Source organism: Gigantopelta aegis, chromosome 9 (assembly GCF_016097555.1).
Source record: "Gigantopelta aegis isolate Gae_Host chromosome 9, Gae_host_genome, whole genome shotgun sequence".
Taxonomy (NCBI): domain Eukaryota; kingdom Metazoa; phylum Mollusca; class Gastropoda; order Neomphalida; family Peltospiridae; genus Gigantopelta; species Gigantopelta aegis.
The window spans coordinates 66,816,400-66,836,087 of NC_054707.1; the positions used below are offsets into that span (position 1 = coordinate 66,816,400).

General features: G+C 37.2%; 1 protein-coding gene across 1 annotated transcript in view; it reads right to left on the minus strand.

Annotated features, from left to right (window-relative positions):
- The window catches only part of LOC121382015, a 50,514-nt gene extending 31,329 nt beyond the window's left edge, over positions 1–19,185 (minus strand). Inside the window, exon 1 of the mRNA XM_041511480.1 lies at positions 18,978–19,185. Within this exon, the coding sequence (XP_041367414.1) occupies positions 18,978–19,040 (63 nt within the window). The 5' untranslated portion in view covers positions 19,041–19,185. The remainder of the gene's footprint in view (positions 1–18,977) is intronic.
- Between the last annotated feature and the right edge of the window lie 503 nt (positions 19,186–19,688).

Genomic DNA, 19,688 nt, shown 5'->3' on the forward strand with positions numbered 1-19,688 from the left:
TCTAGCGCGTGACCGCGATCGCTCGCCATCATAAACATGCTACCTGACTGACTGCTGACTGACTGACTGACTGAACGAATGAATGAATGAATGTTCAACGACACACCTGCAAAAAAATATATTGGCTATTGGGTGTCAAACAAAAGTAAATATAACCCAGACAATACTTACACCTGTAAACTAAAAAAAACCCACTTCATAGTAATTTCGGGGCGAGAAGCTACCCTCCCTCTCTGAACCCTACCATACCGCTAGATATGGTCCTGGCTAAACGTGGCGGGTAGACTATGTTTACTGAGATCTGCATAACAACTCGCTCTCCATTAACTTTAAACAAGAGACGCGGGTTACCGGTATGAAATACTCATTGACGGCGGCTCCCTTGGGCTTGTATACAATAGACGGTTCATTCGGAATATTATTGAACGCAAACGTGCGGTTAAAAGGTAAAAAGCGTACGGTATTGAAATGTATTGTATTGTATCAATGACTTGTCCCTGTCGCCCTTCTACATTTAATGTGTTAGTCGTAAGTTCAATCAATTTAATTCTTTATTAACCACAATGCTTACAGCTCATCGATACAAAAAACATGTTTTACAATACCTGCACATTACATTGCACGGGGGATGATTAACATTTTAATAAACATGATACATTATAAATAATGTATATGTTGAACAAACTAATTAAAATAAGTATACATGTAGTAACTTGTAATGCATTAAATTCAGATATATCCATATATTTGTTAAGCTGATTTCATATTTGCATTTACCTTTGTTTACCACCGAATAGCCGATGTATTTTTTCGTGCTATGATGTCGTTAAACATTCAAACATTCATTTGTTTTTACTAAGCTGATTTATTTATTTGACATTCTTAACATTTAATAATAATATAACTGTAAATTGATGGTTGTTTCCAATGACAGGGAATATTATTGAATATTATTTTACTGACTATTTGTTACTGAACAAAATGTTCCCTGTCATTGGAAAGATTCAGATATCGCTATACAATTTTAACACATTAAACAGTAATTGCTAACTATTTTTCAACTGACTAGAAATATCGCTAACCCAGATTTTGAAAACAAAATGCTCCCTGAAAGAAAGGATTTAATGTATTTGAATCTTAGGGGCAATCGAACGAAATGTGGTATTCGTGCTGAACATTGTTTAATTACAGTAAATACAAATCCTTTCTGTTCTTTCCATATTTCTGTACCTTCTTGTTTCTTCAAGTGGGTGGTGGCAGATATTTTAAAGAAGATACTTTACTGAATACATTAGTAGGGAACATTCTACATCATGCTTGTATAAAACACGCGTAGGTGAATACACGGTGTTTAATAATATGGTATAAACTATTTTGACATTTAAATAAAATTACTTGTCTTCAATTCGTTGAAACGTAATAATTAATTTTTAAAATGGTCACCCAATTACAATTGACTGTACACTTGTATAATCTTTCGAAAGACTTAATAATACGTTATTGTTATGCTTCTTTGTCAATAACAGTTTTCGCTATGAGAAAGTTAAATCAATATTAGCTGCACCATGCAACACAATCGTATGTATATTTAATATGATTTTTTTTACCAACTGAAAATATATCATTATATCTGAGGTAGATTTCAACATAATAATGGCAATAAAGACTGTATTTCAACTGTTTAATTTGCAGTGTTTTGCAAATAAAAACAAAGCCATCAACCGCAATAATAACATCACTATCATCAACAACACTATTAAAATCAAGACAAACAAAGCATAAACAAAATAAATTAATGTATAATGGAATATTTAACGACAATGACAAATGTATTATGATATAAATACTTTTTAATAGCATATTTCTACGTAACGGATTTTACTAGCATAGCCGAATGTTTGACAGCACTCATTCTTAACTACGGCTAATTTGGGCTTCCATTTTTGTGAATGTCTCCGATGACTGCGCGGTTAAGGTTGCGACTGTTAACTGCCATGGGAATCGGCGCAGTAGGTTCGCATCCTGCCAATTGATACTTTATGTTTCTAAATATTATAATATTGTATGATCTAAAGTTTAATAATATGTTATGTCATGTCTTTCTGGCTTAATGGTCATCAAGTTTATGGCATATCAAAGTGTTCATATGTCCGTCTGTTCGTACGTCACGTGTTGCGACAGAGCAATTACTGTTTTTCTCTTATTGGCTGATAAAAATAAACATTACTATACCAAGTTCTTATTTAGAGATCAGAAAAACACAGTGATACTGTATTGTAATACACTTATTCCAAATCTATTTCTATTATTAAATATTCACATAAGGTCAATTTTACAAAGTGTTACACACGTGTAACAATATGCATGTACAATGCTTTAGGGTGTATACCACAAATTCAAATCACATATACGACAATAGTATAGCGTTAACGTTTCAATCAACATACTATACACCATATTACCACCCCTCACCCTTCAAATAAATCAGAACAAGAGACCTATCGGACTATAGAGCTCTGCTATTTATTTTAAAATTTTGTCATGTTACTTTTATTTTTATTTTTTATTTTTTTTTATTAAAAATCCAAAATATCTCTTTATTAGTTTGTGAAGACTGTCCCAGAGAATCATAGTGCCAAGTTTTAGAACTATGCCTTTAAAACTCTAGGAAAATATAGGCTTTCAAATTATTTTTTTTATAAAGTATCTCAAGAGGGTCATCGTACCCAGTTTCAGCACAATCTAATCAGAACTTTATAAACAGATAGACTTCAAAGCAAACGACGCTGGACAGACAACACACAAATCGGTATTAGAAAAGCTTCAATGACGAATTTCATAGCGGAGGTAAAATTCTATTTAAATCTTTTAAATTTAAAACTCTAGGAGAAAATGGACAGAATATTTTTAATGTTATTATTATTTTTTTAATTATTAAACATTGAAAAATATATCTCTATTAGTGTGTGAAGAGTTCCCCAGAAAATCACAGTACCAAGTTTCAGAACTATCCGATCAAAGCTACGTTTAACTGTTCAATGTTAAATTTCTATTTAAATTGTTTAAATTTAATTTAAAAAACATTAAAATTTAAAAATTTCCTAAATATCTCTCTACTAGTTTACGGAGACTGCCACAGAGAATTATACTACCTGATCAAAACTTTAGGAGAAGATAGGCATCCACATTTTAATTTTAATTTAAAAAAACATTTAATAAATATTTAAAACAAATTTGTTTTTCAAAATATATCTCTATTATGATCAACTATGATCAAAATTCTAGAAGAAAATAGACTTATTATTTTTAGGTTAAATGTCTATTTAAAATGTCTCAATTTAATAAATATTCATAATACAGAAAAGTATATATTATATTTGTCACAGTATAATGATCTATTGAGAATGTTTTCTAAATTTAGATGTTTGTCACATAAATTAAAAGTACAGAAAAGCAGATATAATCCAGTAATAGAAATAGATGAAACTATCTGTATGAAGTGTAATCTCATGAATACCATTTTCGTTTAGTATGTCCATATTATGGTTTAAGCAGGAAATATTTCATATCAGAATATTTTATAGTAAAACCCTTCAATAGACATATTTAAATTATTGATTTCCACCAAAAATATAAAGTGTATTAAAGAAATAGCCTAGTTTTTAAAAAAGAAATCTGCCAGTTTATGTACTGTATCTTGTACACAAGTAGCGCACGATTAATTTGTTTTAATGTTTGTAATGTTATATTCTATGTCATTCGTTGAAATTTATACAGTATGTAACATCATCTCGTGAAGAGGCATTTATATAGGCTTATTACCTATTTGTCGATCCACTTCATTTATTTGAATAAATATTGTTTAAAAATATATTTTAAAAGTAGTTGTCTTGGTCTTGTAGCCTCAATAACTGAATAAATATCTTGTCTTGTCTTGTCATAGTACCAAGTTTCAGAACTATCCGATCAAAATACTATACTCAAATTTTTAATATATATTTTTAAAACATTTAATAAAAATTCAAAAATTAAATTTTTTCAAAATCTCTCTCTATTAATTTATTGAGAATGCGCCAGAGGATCACTGAACCAAGTGTGAGAACAATTCAATCAGAACTGTAAGAGAAGATAGACTTCGAAGGAAACGTTGGCGGACGGACACCAGACAAATTGGCAGGAAAGCTCCGCCAAAGAACGTCATAGAGGAGCTAAAACGGGTGTTAAGCTGCTCGTTTCAGACATAACGGTAAAATACTTTGATTACCCGTAATGTTTTACACAAATAGCATATGCTATTACCTCTTTAGAAAACATTCTTATCGTATATACATTATGGGATTCAAGTTAGCGTAATTCTCCAAAAATAGAAATATATCGAATTAAGGCAGGCCATTAATTGTATAGTCCGTAGAGTAATTATATTGTCGATAATATGACGAATAAACAAACACCTTTTAAAAAGTTGATCTTACAGCACTCAAACAGATTTCATATCACACGACTCGAGGAATTCGTAGTATCAATCAGTTAACTTGAAAAAATCCAATGATAATTTACTAATATTAATAACAACATTTTAAAGGTCTTATACATCTCACTCATATATACTGGTGTTGTCTAACAAAGAATCCCTGAATATAATTATACTCTTTGAAGTCTTATAGGTAGTACTAAACCAAATAACTTCCGGCTGGGTCAAAGTGCGAGGTGCACCGATCTTTTGATAGAGAAGTGAACACCACAAGTCCTGTGATTGGTTATAAATGTGAGTGTGTTGGTTGTATAAAATAATAGTTTCATCTGGGTAAAACAAAATTGCAATTTTATTTCATCTAGTACCAATGTGTCAAGTAGCCTTGTGCTTGAAACATGTATGGGGTACCTGTAAAAAAACAGTACTCGAATTTTGTGCAAAACTAGGGTAGTCATAGACGCTACCCGTTATCTCAGAAACGAGCAGCTTGACCCCCATTTTTTTCTGATTCACTTTAAGTGTAAGGGGTGGTAGTATTTATATCCGTGGCGTTTATGTCGGTTGATACGTTGCAGGTAGGAGTTTTAGCCACATATGTTACTATTGTCGTCTATGGGATTTGATTTGGTAGTATACACCCTGTAGTATCTAACCCGACTTCAATGTCTGTGTATTTATGTATGTATATGGGCGTATGATTCTTACCAACTTGACGTATGCATGCATGTATGTATATGTATATATATATATATATATATATATATATATATATATATATATATATATATATATATATATATATACTCTGTCAAAAAAGAAACGCATAGGCGAAATATTCATGGAATTATCTCTTTAATACAAAGTGGCATAATTTCGTTATTTATGATCGTATCACAGACACATTTGACATGAGTATGTGACAATGTTCTTGCTATGGACTGACGGCAGTGGAAGCGTTTTCATCACCAAACAGCATCGCACGAGGGCGCTAAAATCAGTACCTTATGTGGCCACCAGCAGCAGCAATCACTGCGCGACATCTCCTTGGCATAGACTGAATGAGTCTCTGAATCCGGGCACGTGGAATCCTAACCCATCCTTCCTGCAGTGCATGTGACAGTTGCGGAAGCGTATGAGACTTCGGGTCACGCTGGCGTACACGTCTGTCCAGTCCGTCCCATAGATGTTCAATGGGATTCAGATCTGGCGATCTTGATGACCATGACAGCACCTTAATGTTCTCATTCTGTAGGAAATCCATTGTTACACTGCCGTATGCGGCCTGGCATTGACCTGCTGAAAGAGTTCTCTCTGTCGATCCATGTGACGGCGAAGAATTTCATCCCGGTAGCGTACAGCTGTCAGGTTGCCTTGAACGAACACAAGTTCACTTCTGCCGGTGTATGAGCTGCAGTTGTTATGCGAGGTCTTCCACTTCTGGGCCGGTCTTCAGCTGATTGAAACTGCTGGTACCTGTCCCAGAGACGTGAACTGGTGCTCTGATGGACGTCCATGTGGCGCGCGACTGCTGACTGCAATTCACCTAACTGGAGGGGGCCTATTCCATTGTTTCGATTCGGCAGGTTTAGTCTTGGCATCTTGTAACTCGTCTACGTCGAAATGGAAATGAGGCATCATTGCGAGCATTGCAACTTTAAATACCCATCACTACCCCAACCTTTTCCCCGAGTTTCACGTGCATTCGCCCAAATCTGACCATTTCACGCTGATTTCCTGTAATTGTCGCACAACGTGCGTTAAATTTGTTTTAGGATGCATTTGGACATGCTGTCCCATTCCAGGAACATTAACAAACATGGTCATTCAGCAACATTGTACAAAAAAACTATATTTTGTAAAATCAAACATTTTTCTTCTTTCCCTATCACCTATGCGTTTCTTTTTTGACAGAGTATATATATATCATCTGTTCTACTGGTTGGTAACCTCAAGTGTTATCGAGGTCGGTGTAGTGGTCAAACTATCTGACTTACGGCTGCGGCTGGTGGGTAGTGTGTTCCTGTCCCAGCAGAGCAAAGGGGGAATTTTCTTTTCCAAACTATATATATATATAATATATATATATATATATATATATATATATATATATATATATATATATATATATATATATGTGTGTGTGTGTGTGTGTGTGTGTGTGTATATATGAATGTATGAATGTATGTATGTATGTATGAATGTATGAATGTATGTATCTTCTGTGTTGGTGTGTGTGTGTGTGTGTGTGTGCGTGCGCGCGCGCGTGTTGGTGTTTGTGATGTTTTAACAAAAGATCTCTATGTCTATATGTTACATGCTTGTGGCTTCTTTAAAAATACATCATTTCGTAAGAACACAACTAATGATTAAATTATAATTAATTAAGAAAGTAATAAGAAATACCAATTGTGGCACATAAATAATTCTCACATCAGCTGCAGCATAGAAATTCAGAGCATTCAATTTCCTACCGCAAATTACGAGCGCTTCCAATATCAACAGGACCGTTTCCGCGGGTTAATCATAAAACGATCGTAAATGGCTATGACTGATGGAATCGATCGTTTGTCCGACATTACCTAATTAATGAATATATATTATGTTATCAGCAGAGATATTTGCAAATGACAGCAGAATAGCAAATGTAATCTGGGTTTTTTTGGGGGTAAATAGAAACTACAGAAAAATAACGTCCATTAAAAATTGGTTAATAAAAAGTGTTAATGGACTGGGAGGTACCAAAGTACAGTGGAGTCTGCACAAACAGACAACGTGACTGAAGTTCTGGCGCGTATTTAGCAGTTACATTACGTCACTGACACTTTCAGACAATGAAGATGGTACTAGGTTTTCATAATTAAATAACAGGGATCAGAAAGTATAAGTATAAACTATCTGTATGTATGTATGTATGTATGTATGTATGTATCTCTCTCTCTCTCTCTCTCTCTCTCTCTCTCTCTCTCTCTCTCTCTCTCTCTCTCTCTCTCTCTCTCTCTCTCAAAACTCTCAACTCTCTCTTAATGCTATCTAGATGTAACAACGGGAAATATGCTTCTCCGGTGTCCGAAAAGATAAATTGGTTGTCACTATTTTTAAAAACAGTTGGTTCCAACCAACAATCCTTTTGGATGATCAAATGGATATAGTGCCAGATGACCGTCCACAACCAGAGAGATCTCATAAGCCGAAGATAATTCCCGTACTTCCCCCTAATGGCTAATTTAGTAATACAATGGAACTGCCGTGGGCATAGGCCCAATTTTGATGAATTAAGTTTTTTAATTCAAAAACATAATCCTCTTGCAGTGTGTCTTCAATAAACCTTCTTGAAGGACACTGATCATATTACCATGAGAGGATTTAACCTCTATCATAAATTTCAAGAAACTAAAAATAGAGCAGCTGGGGGTGTTTCCATTCTTGCTAATGAAAACATCCCTCAGAGTATTGTCACATTAAATACTCCGTTACAAGCCATGACTGTAAAAGTTACAGCTCATAAAACTATTACTCTGTGTTCAGTTTACTTGCTATCTCGTAATCATTTTAATTTTAAACCAATGGACCTTCAAGATCTTATTGATCATCTCCCTATTCCCTTTATTATTATGGGGGATTTTAATGGTCACCACAGTTTGTGGGGATGCGAGGATGTTAATATTAGAGGAAAACAATTAGACTTAATTCTAAAAAAATTACTTACTTTTATTTAATGATAAAAGTCGTACATATTTTCATTCTGCAAGTGGTTCTTTCACTTCCATAGATTTAACCCTATTCTAGGCTATGTAGGTTATGTAGTCCATCACTTTTTATTGATTTCTCCTGGAAAGTTGGCCCAGACCCTTGTGGTAATAACCACTTTCCCATTATTTTGGAGAATGATGGACCTCCATCACTTGAACGGGTTCAAAGGTGGAAGTTGGCAAAGGAAAACTGGGGTCCGTTCAGCACTCGTCTTCCATCTTGAAGGACATTGCAGATGAAACTATTCCTAAGACTTCTGCAGTGCCAAATCGTTTCAATAAACCGTGGTTTAATGATACGTGCAAGGATGCATTCAAAGAGCGAAACAGGACCCTTGAGAGGTTAAAACATGAACCTACTGGGGATAATCTGGATGCATTTCGTATTGTTAGGGCTAAGGCTCGCAGAAAGATCAGACAGATTCATTCATTCATTCCGTACATTGACTCGAAATATGGTTTGCTGACGCTGTGAATATCATCGATAAATCGATTGCGTAACAGTCACGTATGATACCGTGAACATTGGAAATGCTGACGGCGAATTATCGTACCCACAGATATAGGTGACGCCGTGGGCAATAACCTCCACGTAAGCCTGTACTGAGACTGCAGGATGCCTAGTATTAATTAATTTACGACTAAGATAGAATTTCCAATATAATACATGATGCAAATGTCATCTTCTGTCCATCCCGTCACGCTAAATGGTGAAACTGTAATTTCTGAATTAGATATCTGTTACTACAACAATCATTGCGTATCTTGTGCATTCATCACTGTTTGAAGGTTTGAAAAGTGAACTCTTTTGTCCAATCTGTCTGTCATATTGGAATTCGCCACAAACAGTGACGATATGACGGATCACATTTGACAAGGAAACTAATGTATAAGACACCCAGCACCTTGTTTATTGAGTTTCCGTCACATTGGCTGTTATATCCGAGTAGCAGCCACAGAGAGGTGGGTGGGGGTGGGGGTGGGGTGTGACCACGTTGTCTATGAGTCATGTTACGGGACGACAGGATGATCTCTCTCTCTCTCTCTCTCTCTCTCTCTCTCTCTCTCTCTCTCTCTCTCTCTCTCTCTCTCTCTCTCTCTATATATATATATATATATATATATAGATATATATATATATAGATATATACATGTATACCACGTTTTCTCACCACGACAGGATGATATATATATATATATGTATGTATGTATGTATGTATGTATGTATGTATGTATATATATATATATATATATATATATATATATATCATCCTGCCGTGGTGAGAAAAACAAGGTGTGAATGGGGAAGGGGGCACTGATCCCCTGACCCCCCTGGCTACACCAGTGGTTTCCACTGATGTGTATCGATCCGTTAGGCCATGACATCTGCACTATTAGACCACAACAGGAAGCTACAGGTATCGGTGGTGTAGCAGTTCAGCCACTGGCTGGAAGTGGTTGGCTGGAAGTGGTTGGATGGAATGGAAGTGGTTGGCTGGAAGTGGTTGGCTGGAAGTGGTTGGATGGAATGGAAGTGGTTGGCTGGAAGTGGTTGGATGGAATGGAAGTGGTTGGCTGGAAGTGGTTGGCTGGAAGTGGTTGGATGGAATGGAAGTGGTTGGCTGGAAGTGGTTGGATGGAATGGAAGTGGTTGGCTGGAAGTGGTTGGATGGAAGTGGTTGGATGGAATGGAAGTGGTTGGCTGGAAGTGGTTGGATGGAATGGAAGTGGTTGGATGGAAGTGGTTGGATGGAAGTGGTTGGATGGAAGGTTCTAAATGAGATTCTACAGATCAATGGGGAGGAAGGAAGAAAGGGGGAAAAAAGGTTTTATTTCATCACAAACTCGATTCATTTTATTTAAAGCTGTATAGCGTCGGTCATACGATTAAGGACCACACAGATAAAAGTTGAAAGTTTGTTTTGTTCAACAAGACCACTAGAGCATATTTATATATTTATTTTTGCATTGGCTATTAGATATCAAATATTTTGGTAATTTTAACGTACGTTCTTAGAGGAAACCCGTTACATTTGTTTTTTCATTAGCAGTAAGGGATCTTTTATATGCGATTTCACACAGACAGGATTGCACATACCACGGCTTTTTATATGCCAGTTGTATATTGTTTGGGACAGGTAAAAACACAATCAGAGAATGGGTCCACTGAGGTGATTAAGGCCCACACAGACAATGAGAGAGGAACGTCGCTGCTGCCATTCGATTGGCTACCCTTTTCGATTAGCAGCAAGAGATCTTTCATATACACTATCCCATTAACATAAGAGGACAAACCACAGTCTTTGTTTCACCAGTTATAGAGCATTGGCTGAAACAGGAAATAACTCTATGGGCCTACCGACGGGGGTCGATCCCAATCTAATTAAAATTAGCTCCACTGGTTAATTACTATTACATGTGGATCTAACAGCACCCCGTTGGAGCTCATGTCCTGTTGACCTTTCATTCGACCAATCAAAACCTTACTTGCAAAATTATACCAGTGATTGGAGTCGATCCTAGACCGACCGCGCATCAGGAGAGCGCTTTTCCACTGAACTACGTTCCGCCCCATCGGGGGGGGGGGGGGGGGGGGGGGGGGGGTGTAAGACCACTACACCGACTTTTCACTTAGTAACCACTAACAACTATCCATTAATCAGTTGGACCAATTCCAATCAAAGAATGAGTCAGAAAATTGGCAGAATAAGTAATTTGGTTTTAAAAATAATAAATTAAGTTGATAGCATGCTGGAAATGTAAATGGCGCGGCGCAGACATGTAACAGTAGAAGATAATAAAGTAGAAGAGTTTCTCTTTGAATACGATATTGCGTGTCAGTACACTTAGGTGCTGGCTTACTAAGAGCTCGGGCAGGTGTTTTTATTTATATACAAATATCTTATCGATTCTCTCGAATAAGGCTGGATTATTTAGTTGAGATTGAAGGAATACGTGTACGACAGAACATGATCTGTCAAAGTAGTTCTTGGGGCGGCACTTCTCCTAAAAGCATAAGCGTACGTGACGGGGATCGGGAGGGGGGGGGGGGTCAACCGCGCACCCACACCCCCACACCTCTCCAAGTGCATTCGGGTAATAGATTCGGGGAAAATGAGCTGGACAAAAACTTTTCACCATGTATTTCCATCATTCTATTATATTAGTTCTAATCCATGTAAAAATGCGTAGTTGTTTGGTAGTAATACAAATATGAATAAACGTTGTTATCCAGATTCAGGCATTTTCATTTAATTCTGGCAAAAATCAATGCCTATGCCTAAATACAAAGAAACAAAGAAAGACACACACACGTACACACACATACACACACACACACGCACGCACGCACACACACAGACACACACACACACGCACACAGACACACAAACACACACACAAAGACACACATATGTATGGTCACATACACGCGCGCGCGCACACACATATATGTATGTTCACACACACGCGCACACACATATATGTATGTTCACACACACACACACACACACATACCTACCCACTCACACGCACGCACACACACACATACCTACCCACTCACACACACACACACACACACACGCACATACCTACCCACACACACACGCACACACACATATGTATGTTCACACACACACACATACCTACCCCCCCACACACACACATACACACCTACCCACTCACACACACACACACACACATACCTACCCACTCACACACATACCTACCCACTCACACACACACACACACACCTACCCACTCACACTCACACTCACACACACACACCTACCCACGCACACACACACACACACACACATATATACCTACCCACTCACACACATACCTACCCACTCACACACATACACACACACATACCTACCCACTCACACACATACCTACCCACTCTCACACACACACACACACACACACACACAATATACCTACCCACTCACACACACATACACACACACACCTACCCACTCACACACACACACACACACACACATACACACCTACCCACTCACACACACACACATACACACACACACACACCTACCCACTCACACACACACACACACACACACACACACACACACACATACCTACCCATTCACACACATACCTACCCACTCACACACCTACCCACTCACACACACACACAGACACACACATACCTACCCACTCACACACACACACATACCTACCCACTCACACACACACCTACCCACTCACACACACACACACACATACCTACCCACTCACACTCTCTCACACACACACACACATACACACACAGACACACACACACACACATACACACACAGACACACACACACACAGACACACACACACACACAGACACACACACACACGCACGCACGCACGCACGCACGCACGCACACACACACAAAGACACACACACACAGACACACACACAGACACACACGCACGCACGCACGCACGGACAGACGCACGCACGCACACACACACACAGACGCACGCACGCACAGACAGACGCACGCACACACACGCACACACACACACAGAGACACACACACACACGCACGCACGCACACATACACAGACACACACACACACACACACACACACATGCGCGCGCACACACTTTCTTGTTACTTGTTACGGATTGTTATAATGGTGTCGATTACGAATCAACGTCTATCGGTAAGGAAACATTAAGCTATAGATCAAGTTTATTGCAAACCTATTTAATCTTATTACAGTAATAAATAACTTTCTGATCCGTTGAATAACCACCACTACCAACAGCAAGGGGAAAAAACCCTACTTAAATTAAAGGGACAATCCCGAGTTCACAGCATTAATTGTAAGATGTTATTGATTTAATAAAATTTAGTAACGACTAGTATTACATATTAAATATATTATCGTGTTTAGAATATCAGTGTGTGCATATTCAAGGTGTTTCTGGTCGTCCTAATATTTGTAAGCAGAAAATGGATTTTGCATCCCAATAATGTATATATTAATAAATAAATTGAACTTGGACCAGGTGCAAACATCAGGACGATTAGATACATGTTTAATATATAACCATTAATATTTTATTTAGAAACATGTATTTAATATGTAATTACAGACATTAAAAAAATATTGTATAGTCCCTTTAAAGGAATTTTGTTTTCATGAGGGAGGGGGTTGGTCTCTCTATTAATACTCCTTGAACAGCTTGAGGTGTTTGTTTCGTTTTACTAATTAGCGACCCGCTAGGTTTTGGTACTTACTTAGTAGCCGACACGCATTGAATTTGATTATTAAAATAAAATTAAAATGAAGACAAGAAAGTTATGCAAAATAAATACAGACCATCATATATATACACATTTTTTAAGGCCTTCGTCTTCATTACACTTGTTTATTGTGCACAGCGACATGCTACTCTATCGCTACTCTGTATCGTGGTATACTGTATTGCGCGCCAATGTTTGGTGTGTGTTTGTGTGTGTGCGTGTGTGTGTGTGTGTGCGTTTGCGTGCATGTGCGTGCGAGTATATATCTAATCCATCCATCAATCCATTCATCGTGTCCTGCCCTGTCCTTTTCTATCTGTCTGTATGTCCGTCCTGTCTCTCTGTCTATCTAAAATGGTTTCAAAAGTTCCAAATGTGTTTTTATAGTTTTTAGAAACTCGTACCCAACAGGTAACAGCTTTATCTTAGGCACACAGGTAGATCAAAGGGTACACTAACTGTATTTGAACACTGGCCACGGGTCATTAGTTGTATTCTACTGGTTGTAAATGTAATTTAATCAAGTATAAAATGAGACTATTACTGTACTAATACGCCGGTCCCACTTGATCAACAGTGACTAAAACATGGCTTGCTTTGTTATACCTATATTAACAAAACTCAGGCGAGCGTGTGGCGAAATGTGCAAGATGTGTGTATGTGTGTTTGCATTTGTGTGTGTGTGTGTGTGTGTTTGCGTGTGTGTGTTTGCGTGTGTGTGTTTGCATTTGTGTGTGTGTGTTTGTGTTTGCGTGTGTGTGTATGTGTGTGTGTGTTTGCATTTGTGTGTGTGTGTGTGTGTGTTTGCGTGTGTGTGTATGTGTGTGTGTTTGGTCTAGACTGTGTCGCGCGAAGGTTTATGAAGAGGGGGAGGGTTCTACTTCTTCGAAAAATGCATTGAGAAAAAGATAATTCGCTGGGAGAAGGGGGTTCAACCCCCAACCCGCCCCCTGTATACGTGTCTGCAACTTCGTGTTGACAGACACCGCTCCACTGGTGCTGGTGCTTGTAGTATAAATAAACAGCAACCTGCATTTCGGTCGTCAAAGAATAGTCGTCTGTAAGTAAATAAACGGCAGAAATTCTACATTGTTACCAAGTAATAACAAAGAACTGGTTTCCTGTCATTTCAAGAAACTACACGAATACCTAGCCAGTCGTGTGAGACGCTAACATTAAAACTTTAAATCTCTATGGTTCGACTTCCGGCCACATGGGACATCTTCCTGTGTTGTCGTGTCTGTTTGTTTATGTTAAGAAATCGTCTTGCACCACTTACCAAATGGACTGGACGAGCCATTAGTGTATAGAATGCAAAACAATGGTTGCACACATCAATGATAAACAAGTTTATCTTTAACAGGTTGTTGCCTTGAGCAGTGATGGGACCTAATTGTCTTGAATCAATGTCTGAAGGTTTCAGTTTGGTTCAGAACAGAACAGGACAGTGTATTCCCTCCGGCCGTTCACCAACGGCATACGAGGATATGGCGTGCATTGTAAGCAAGTTCTATAATGCACGACTTTGGAATTAACTCGCCAAAACACTTTGGAAATAAATACAAAAACACAAATACTGTCTTTTATTCGTTGTGTAGTTCATAAATAAATTATCGTCCATTATGTAGATGAAAAGTACGAACAACAAAAACAACAAACAAAAAACATCAACTTAATTGTCTCAGGTTGGATGGGTTGTAGGATCCATCACCTTCCGAAGACACATTGTTTTCCCCTTTCATGACAGGTATGTCAACGGCAATATATAACAGGGGAGGATCCAGGAAATAGTTTGTGGGTGGAGGACTAACGGACAAAGAGCATCCCAATGGGGGAAAAATTACCAAAGAAAAATAAAGGCACTTAAATATGTTGAGGGTGAATTAGCCTCTGCAACTGGCGGCAGCCCGCTTTTCTATTTTACCATCTAAACCTAGTGTCGTAATAACCACAGCCGTAGACTATAATGCCTTGACGTGTTGTTATACAAATAATGTCTTCATTTCCTTTTCTATTTTGCCATCTAAACCTAGTGTCGTAATAACCACAGCCGTAGACTATAACGCCTTCAAGTGTTGTTATACAAATAATGTCTTCATTTCCTTTTCTAGTTTACCATCTAAACCTAGTGTCGTAATAACCACAGCCGTAGACTATAACACCATGACGTCTTGTTATACAAATAATGTCTTCATTTCCTATTCTATTTTACCATCTAACCCTAGTGTCGTAATAACCACAGCCGTAGACTATAACGCCTTGACGTGTTGTTATACAAATAATGTCTTCATTTCCTTTTCTATTTTACCATCTAAACCTAGTGTCGTAATAACCACAGCCGTAGACTATAACGCCTTCAAATGTTGTTATACAAATAATGTCTTCATTTCCTTTTCTATTTTACCATCTAAACCTAGTGTCGTAATAACCACAACCGTAGACTATAACGCCTTCAAGTGTTGTTATACAAATAATGTCTTCATTTCCTTTTCTATTTTACCATCTAACCCTAGTGTCGTAACAACCACAGCCGTAGACTATAACGCCTTGACATGTTGTTATACAAATGATGTCTTCATTTCCTTTTCTATTTTACCATCTAAACCTAGTGTCGTAATAATCACAGCCGTAGACCATAACGCCTTCAAGTGTTGTTATACAAATAATGTCTTCATTTCCTTTATCGTTTGGGAAATCCAACAAAAAGCCAATATTATATTACAAATACATGTACAAGGTGGGTGTTTTTTTGTGGTTATTATTTTTGTGTGTGTGTTTTGTATTTTGTTTTAATGAGAATGGAATCATTTGCACGAAGACGTTTCCTATTGTAAGCACGACGCTCACGTATCAGCTATGGAATATAATCGCAAATTGCAACACTCACGAACACGTGTACATACAATGACAGTAAAATTATCAACATAATTATTTTAATCAACGGATTTGGTGTATGATTCTTAATGACAAACCGGGTTGTTTTTGTCTTGAAATTACAACCTTAGGTCCTCGGTTGCATGACTAGATACAAGACATCGTGCTGGAACCGTATGTGGTTGATCATGTGCATATTACTGACATTTATAAACAGTTTGTGTTAAGTCTCTAAAGGTTAGAACATAATCTGTGAAATGTTGCCAGTAAATAAAACTTGTTAATCAGTGCATCTTTTGATCAGAACATAAATCTGTTACAATCGTCATGTGTACTCAATAAAGAAATTGCTAAGTGAAGCGCTAAGCTTTCGTAGAAATATACAGTTAGTATATGACTATCAATAAATATGTTTGAACCATACACTGGTACTACTGTTATTTCGTAGGGATTTTTGTGCTTTCTTGAGGCGGGGGAGGGGTGTTTGTTATTATCTGTTTTATGTTATTATTGTTTTTGTTGTTTTTTGTTGTTTTTGTTGTTTTTTTGTTGTTTTTTTGTTGTTTTTACGGGAATGTATTTTTGTTATTTTGGTGTGGTAAATTATTATTTTCCCTCAAAACTCAATAAAGTATTATTTGTTATTTTATTATCCTTTTATTATTTGTTCGAGTACTTAATATTGTTCATAGACATATTCAGTGTAATTTTTAATTCCTGTAGCACACATCGTTCTTTTATTTACTTTTTTTTGTGAAGCATATATTATAATATATCATTATATTTACCTTGCTCTAATGTTAACCATTAAAAGCCCTACAGTAACGACTGTTATTCTAAAATGCATTCACGTGTTTTAAGTACTCCTTTCTACCAGTCATTTGAAAGCTCTTGTACGTACAAGACTCCAGTATTCACTTTGCCTGAATGTACTTGTTTGATATATATGTCGGGCAGCATAATTAATTTACAAAACATATCACCACAATGGCGGTGGCATTATATATCACTGGCAGTGCACAAGAATAGATTACTTTGTGACGGCCTACCACACTAGTAAAACATTATGTGGCAGCTGTTGTTGTTTTATCATGTTACACTAAAGATCGTAGCTAATGGAATAATAAACAACGACAGAAGAGCGAAGTATCTTAGGTTATTCTATGTTACACAGGTAGCTTACCTATATTGACACAATAGAAGAGAGAAGTACCTTGTTCCATAACACAGGTAGCCTACCTACATTGACCAGGTTACACTAAACAACTAAACATGGAGTCCGTGTCATATACCTGTACGTCAGAAACTTAACTTATATTACCCGACATATTAGTTATGTTGCAACGCAAAAACAAAGGATAAAAATGAAAACAATAAAAAGGAAAGAAGAAGACAGACACACACAGAGAGAGAGAGAGAGAGAGAGAGAGAGAGAGAGAGAGAGAGAGAGAGAGAGAGAGAGAGAGAGAGAGAGAGAGACTGAAGACAGAGAACCCTGCTGAGATTTCTATTCGAGTAATACAAATATGAAACACACAAACGCGTGTATATATCTTATCTAAAACAAGAGTAAATTAAAGAAGCTTGCTTAGTTTTAGAACTTAACTTGACAAGACAGTAACATTGCGTACACAGTGATATCTGCTATCTGCACCAGAACAGGAAGAGAAATTGTGTTTTAACATCACTTTTATTTTAATAGGTTATTAATTACACTATTAATTACACATTGTTAATTTACAATTTACATTTTACATTTTACGTAATATAAAGTGGCTAACCCAAGTTATTACTCAGTACAAATATGTATCTCTGTTGAGCTTTTTTTTTTCTTCTATTTTTTTTTTCTGTTGGGGTTTTTTGTTATTTTTTTGTTTTGTTTCGTTTTTGTTTCGCTTGGTGTTTTGTTTTTTTGTTTGTTTCTTTACCTTTAACATTTTTGCTTTTAAATATTAATTTTATGCGGGAAAAAAAGAGTACACGTATCCGGGAAACTTAGATTAACGACTTTAATCATCAAAGTCTGAGTGTCTACTGAGAACAGAGTTACTATGGGATTATTTCAAGGGAATTTCAACTACCTTTTCATTTACTTAATATATATATATGTTTTATTTTACAAAGGTTTTACTTTTGTGACAGTATTATACTAATCATATATATATATATATATATAATAAATATATAATGTTATAAAACATTTATTAATATACTATGCTGAACACGATGATCAAAATGAGAAGACTCATTCATTCATTCATTCAGTCATTCATTAGTTATTCTAAAGCGAAGATCAAGCAATAAAGTGATGGAATTATTACAGTTACCCAAGTAATAATACTGAAAACAGGACTTTTTGATGTTCATGTTACAGTATTATGAACATTAAACATTAATGCATTTTTTCAAAAGTAAATCAACTCACAGTCAAATGTATGTACACACGCACATATATTTAAACACACACGCGCGCGCACATACACCAAAATTGTTAACTGTAATATAGTATTTTACAAACTGGCGGTGCCTCGGCTTATGCCAACTAGATCAATACGGATCAGATACTAGATAGTAAAAAAACATGTCTATGAAATATGACAAACTCACCTGGCTAATACTGACAATTACTACAAACAGACTTTGCAGAAAACATTTCGGCCTCGAGGCCATAATCCCATTTTGAATCACCGGATCTATCTGTGGCTGCTTGAGCCAAAAGGGAGTTTCGCTTCGTACAGCAGCACAGTGTGTTGGAACATTGCCGTTCTATCTGTCCCTCTCTCGATCACTGGCTGCTTGTGTGCGCACTGTCATGGGTGGGACACACACGTACTACCAATCAGCTATAGATTGTCAATACTGGTACCGAGAGTCGTGGCCCCGTTTCAGACTCTACCAACCGAGCAATGGTCTTTAGCTTCTTTAAACCAACCTCGAGGCGTGTTCAGGCACGCACATCGATCTTTATCGTGGGACACTCGACATTTCCACGTCTAAAAGAAGCTTACTGGAGATTTTCTCTCTCACTGCGATAAACACTACAACAAAGTAATTGTTGTTATTAGCCAAGAACTTTAGCGATTTTATCCAGGCACATCGGTTTTGTTACTGTATGGGGGGTTTTCTTGACTGATTCCCGTTTACCCGTCAGTCGCAAGGGGGTACGTGCCCCCCACTTTTCAGATATTTTGCTTTATATTTGCTTTATAATAGTGTAAAAGTGTGTAAATATAAACGTGTGCCACCCCCACCCCCCCCCCCCCCCCCACCCCACACGTTTTGGCACCTTCCTACGCCACTGTAAACCTAGTAGCCGAC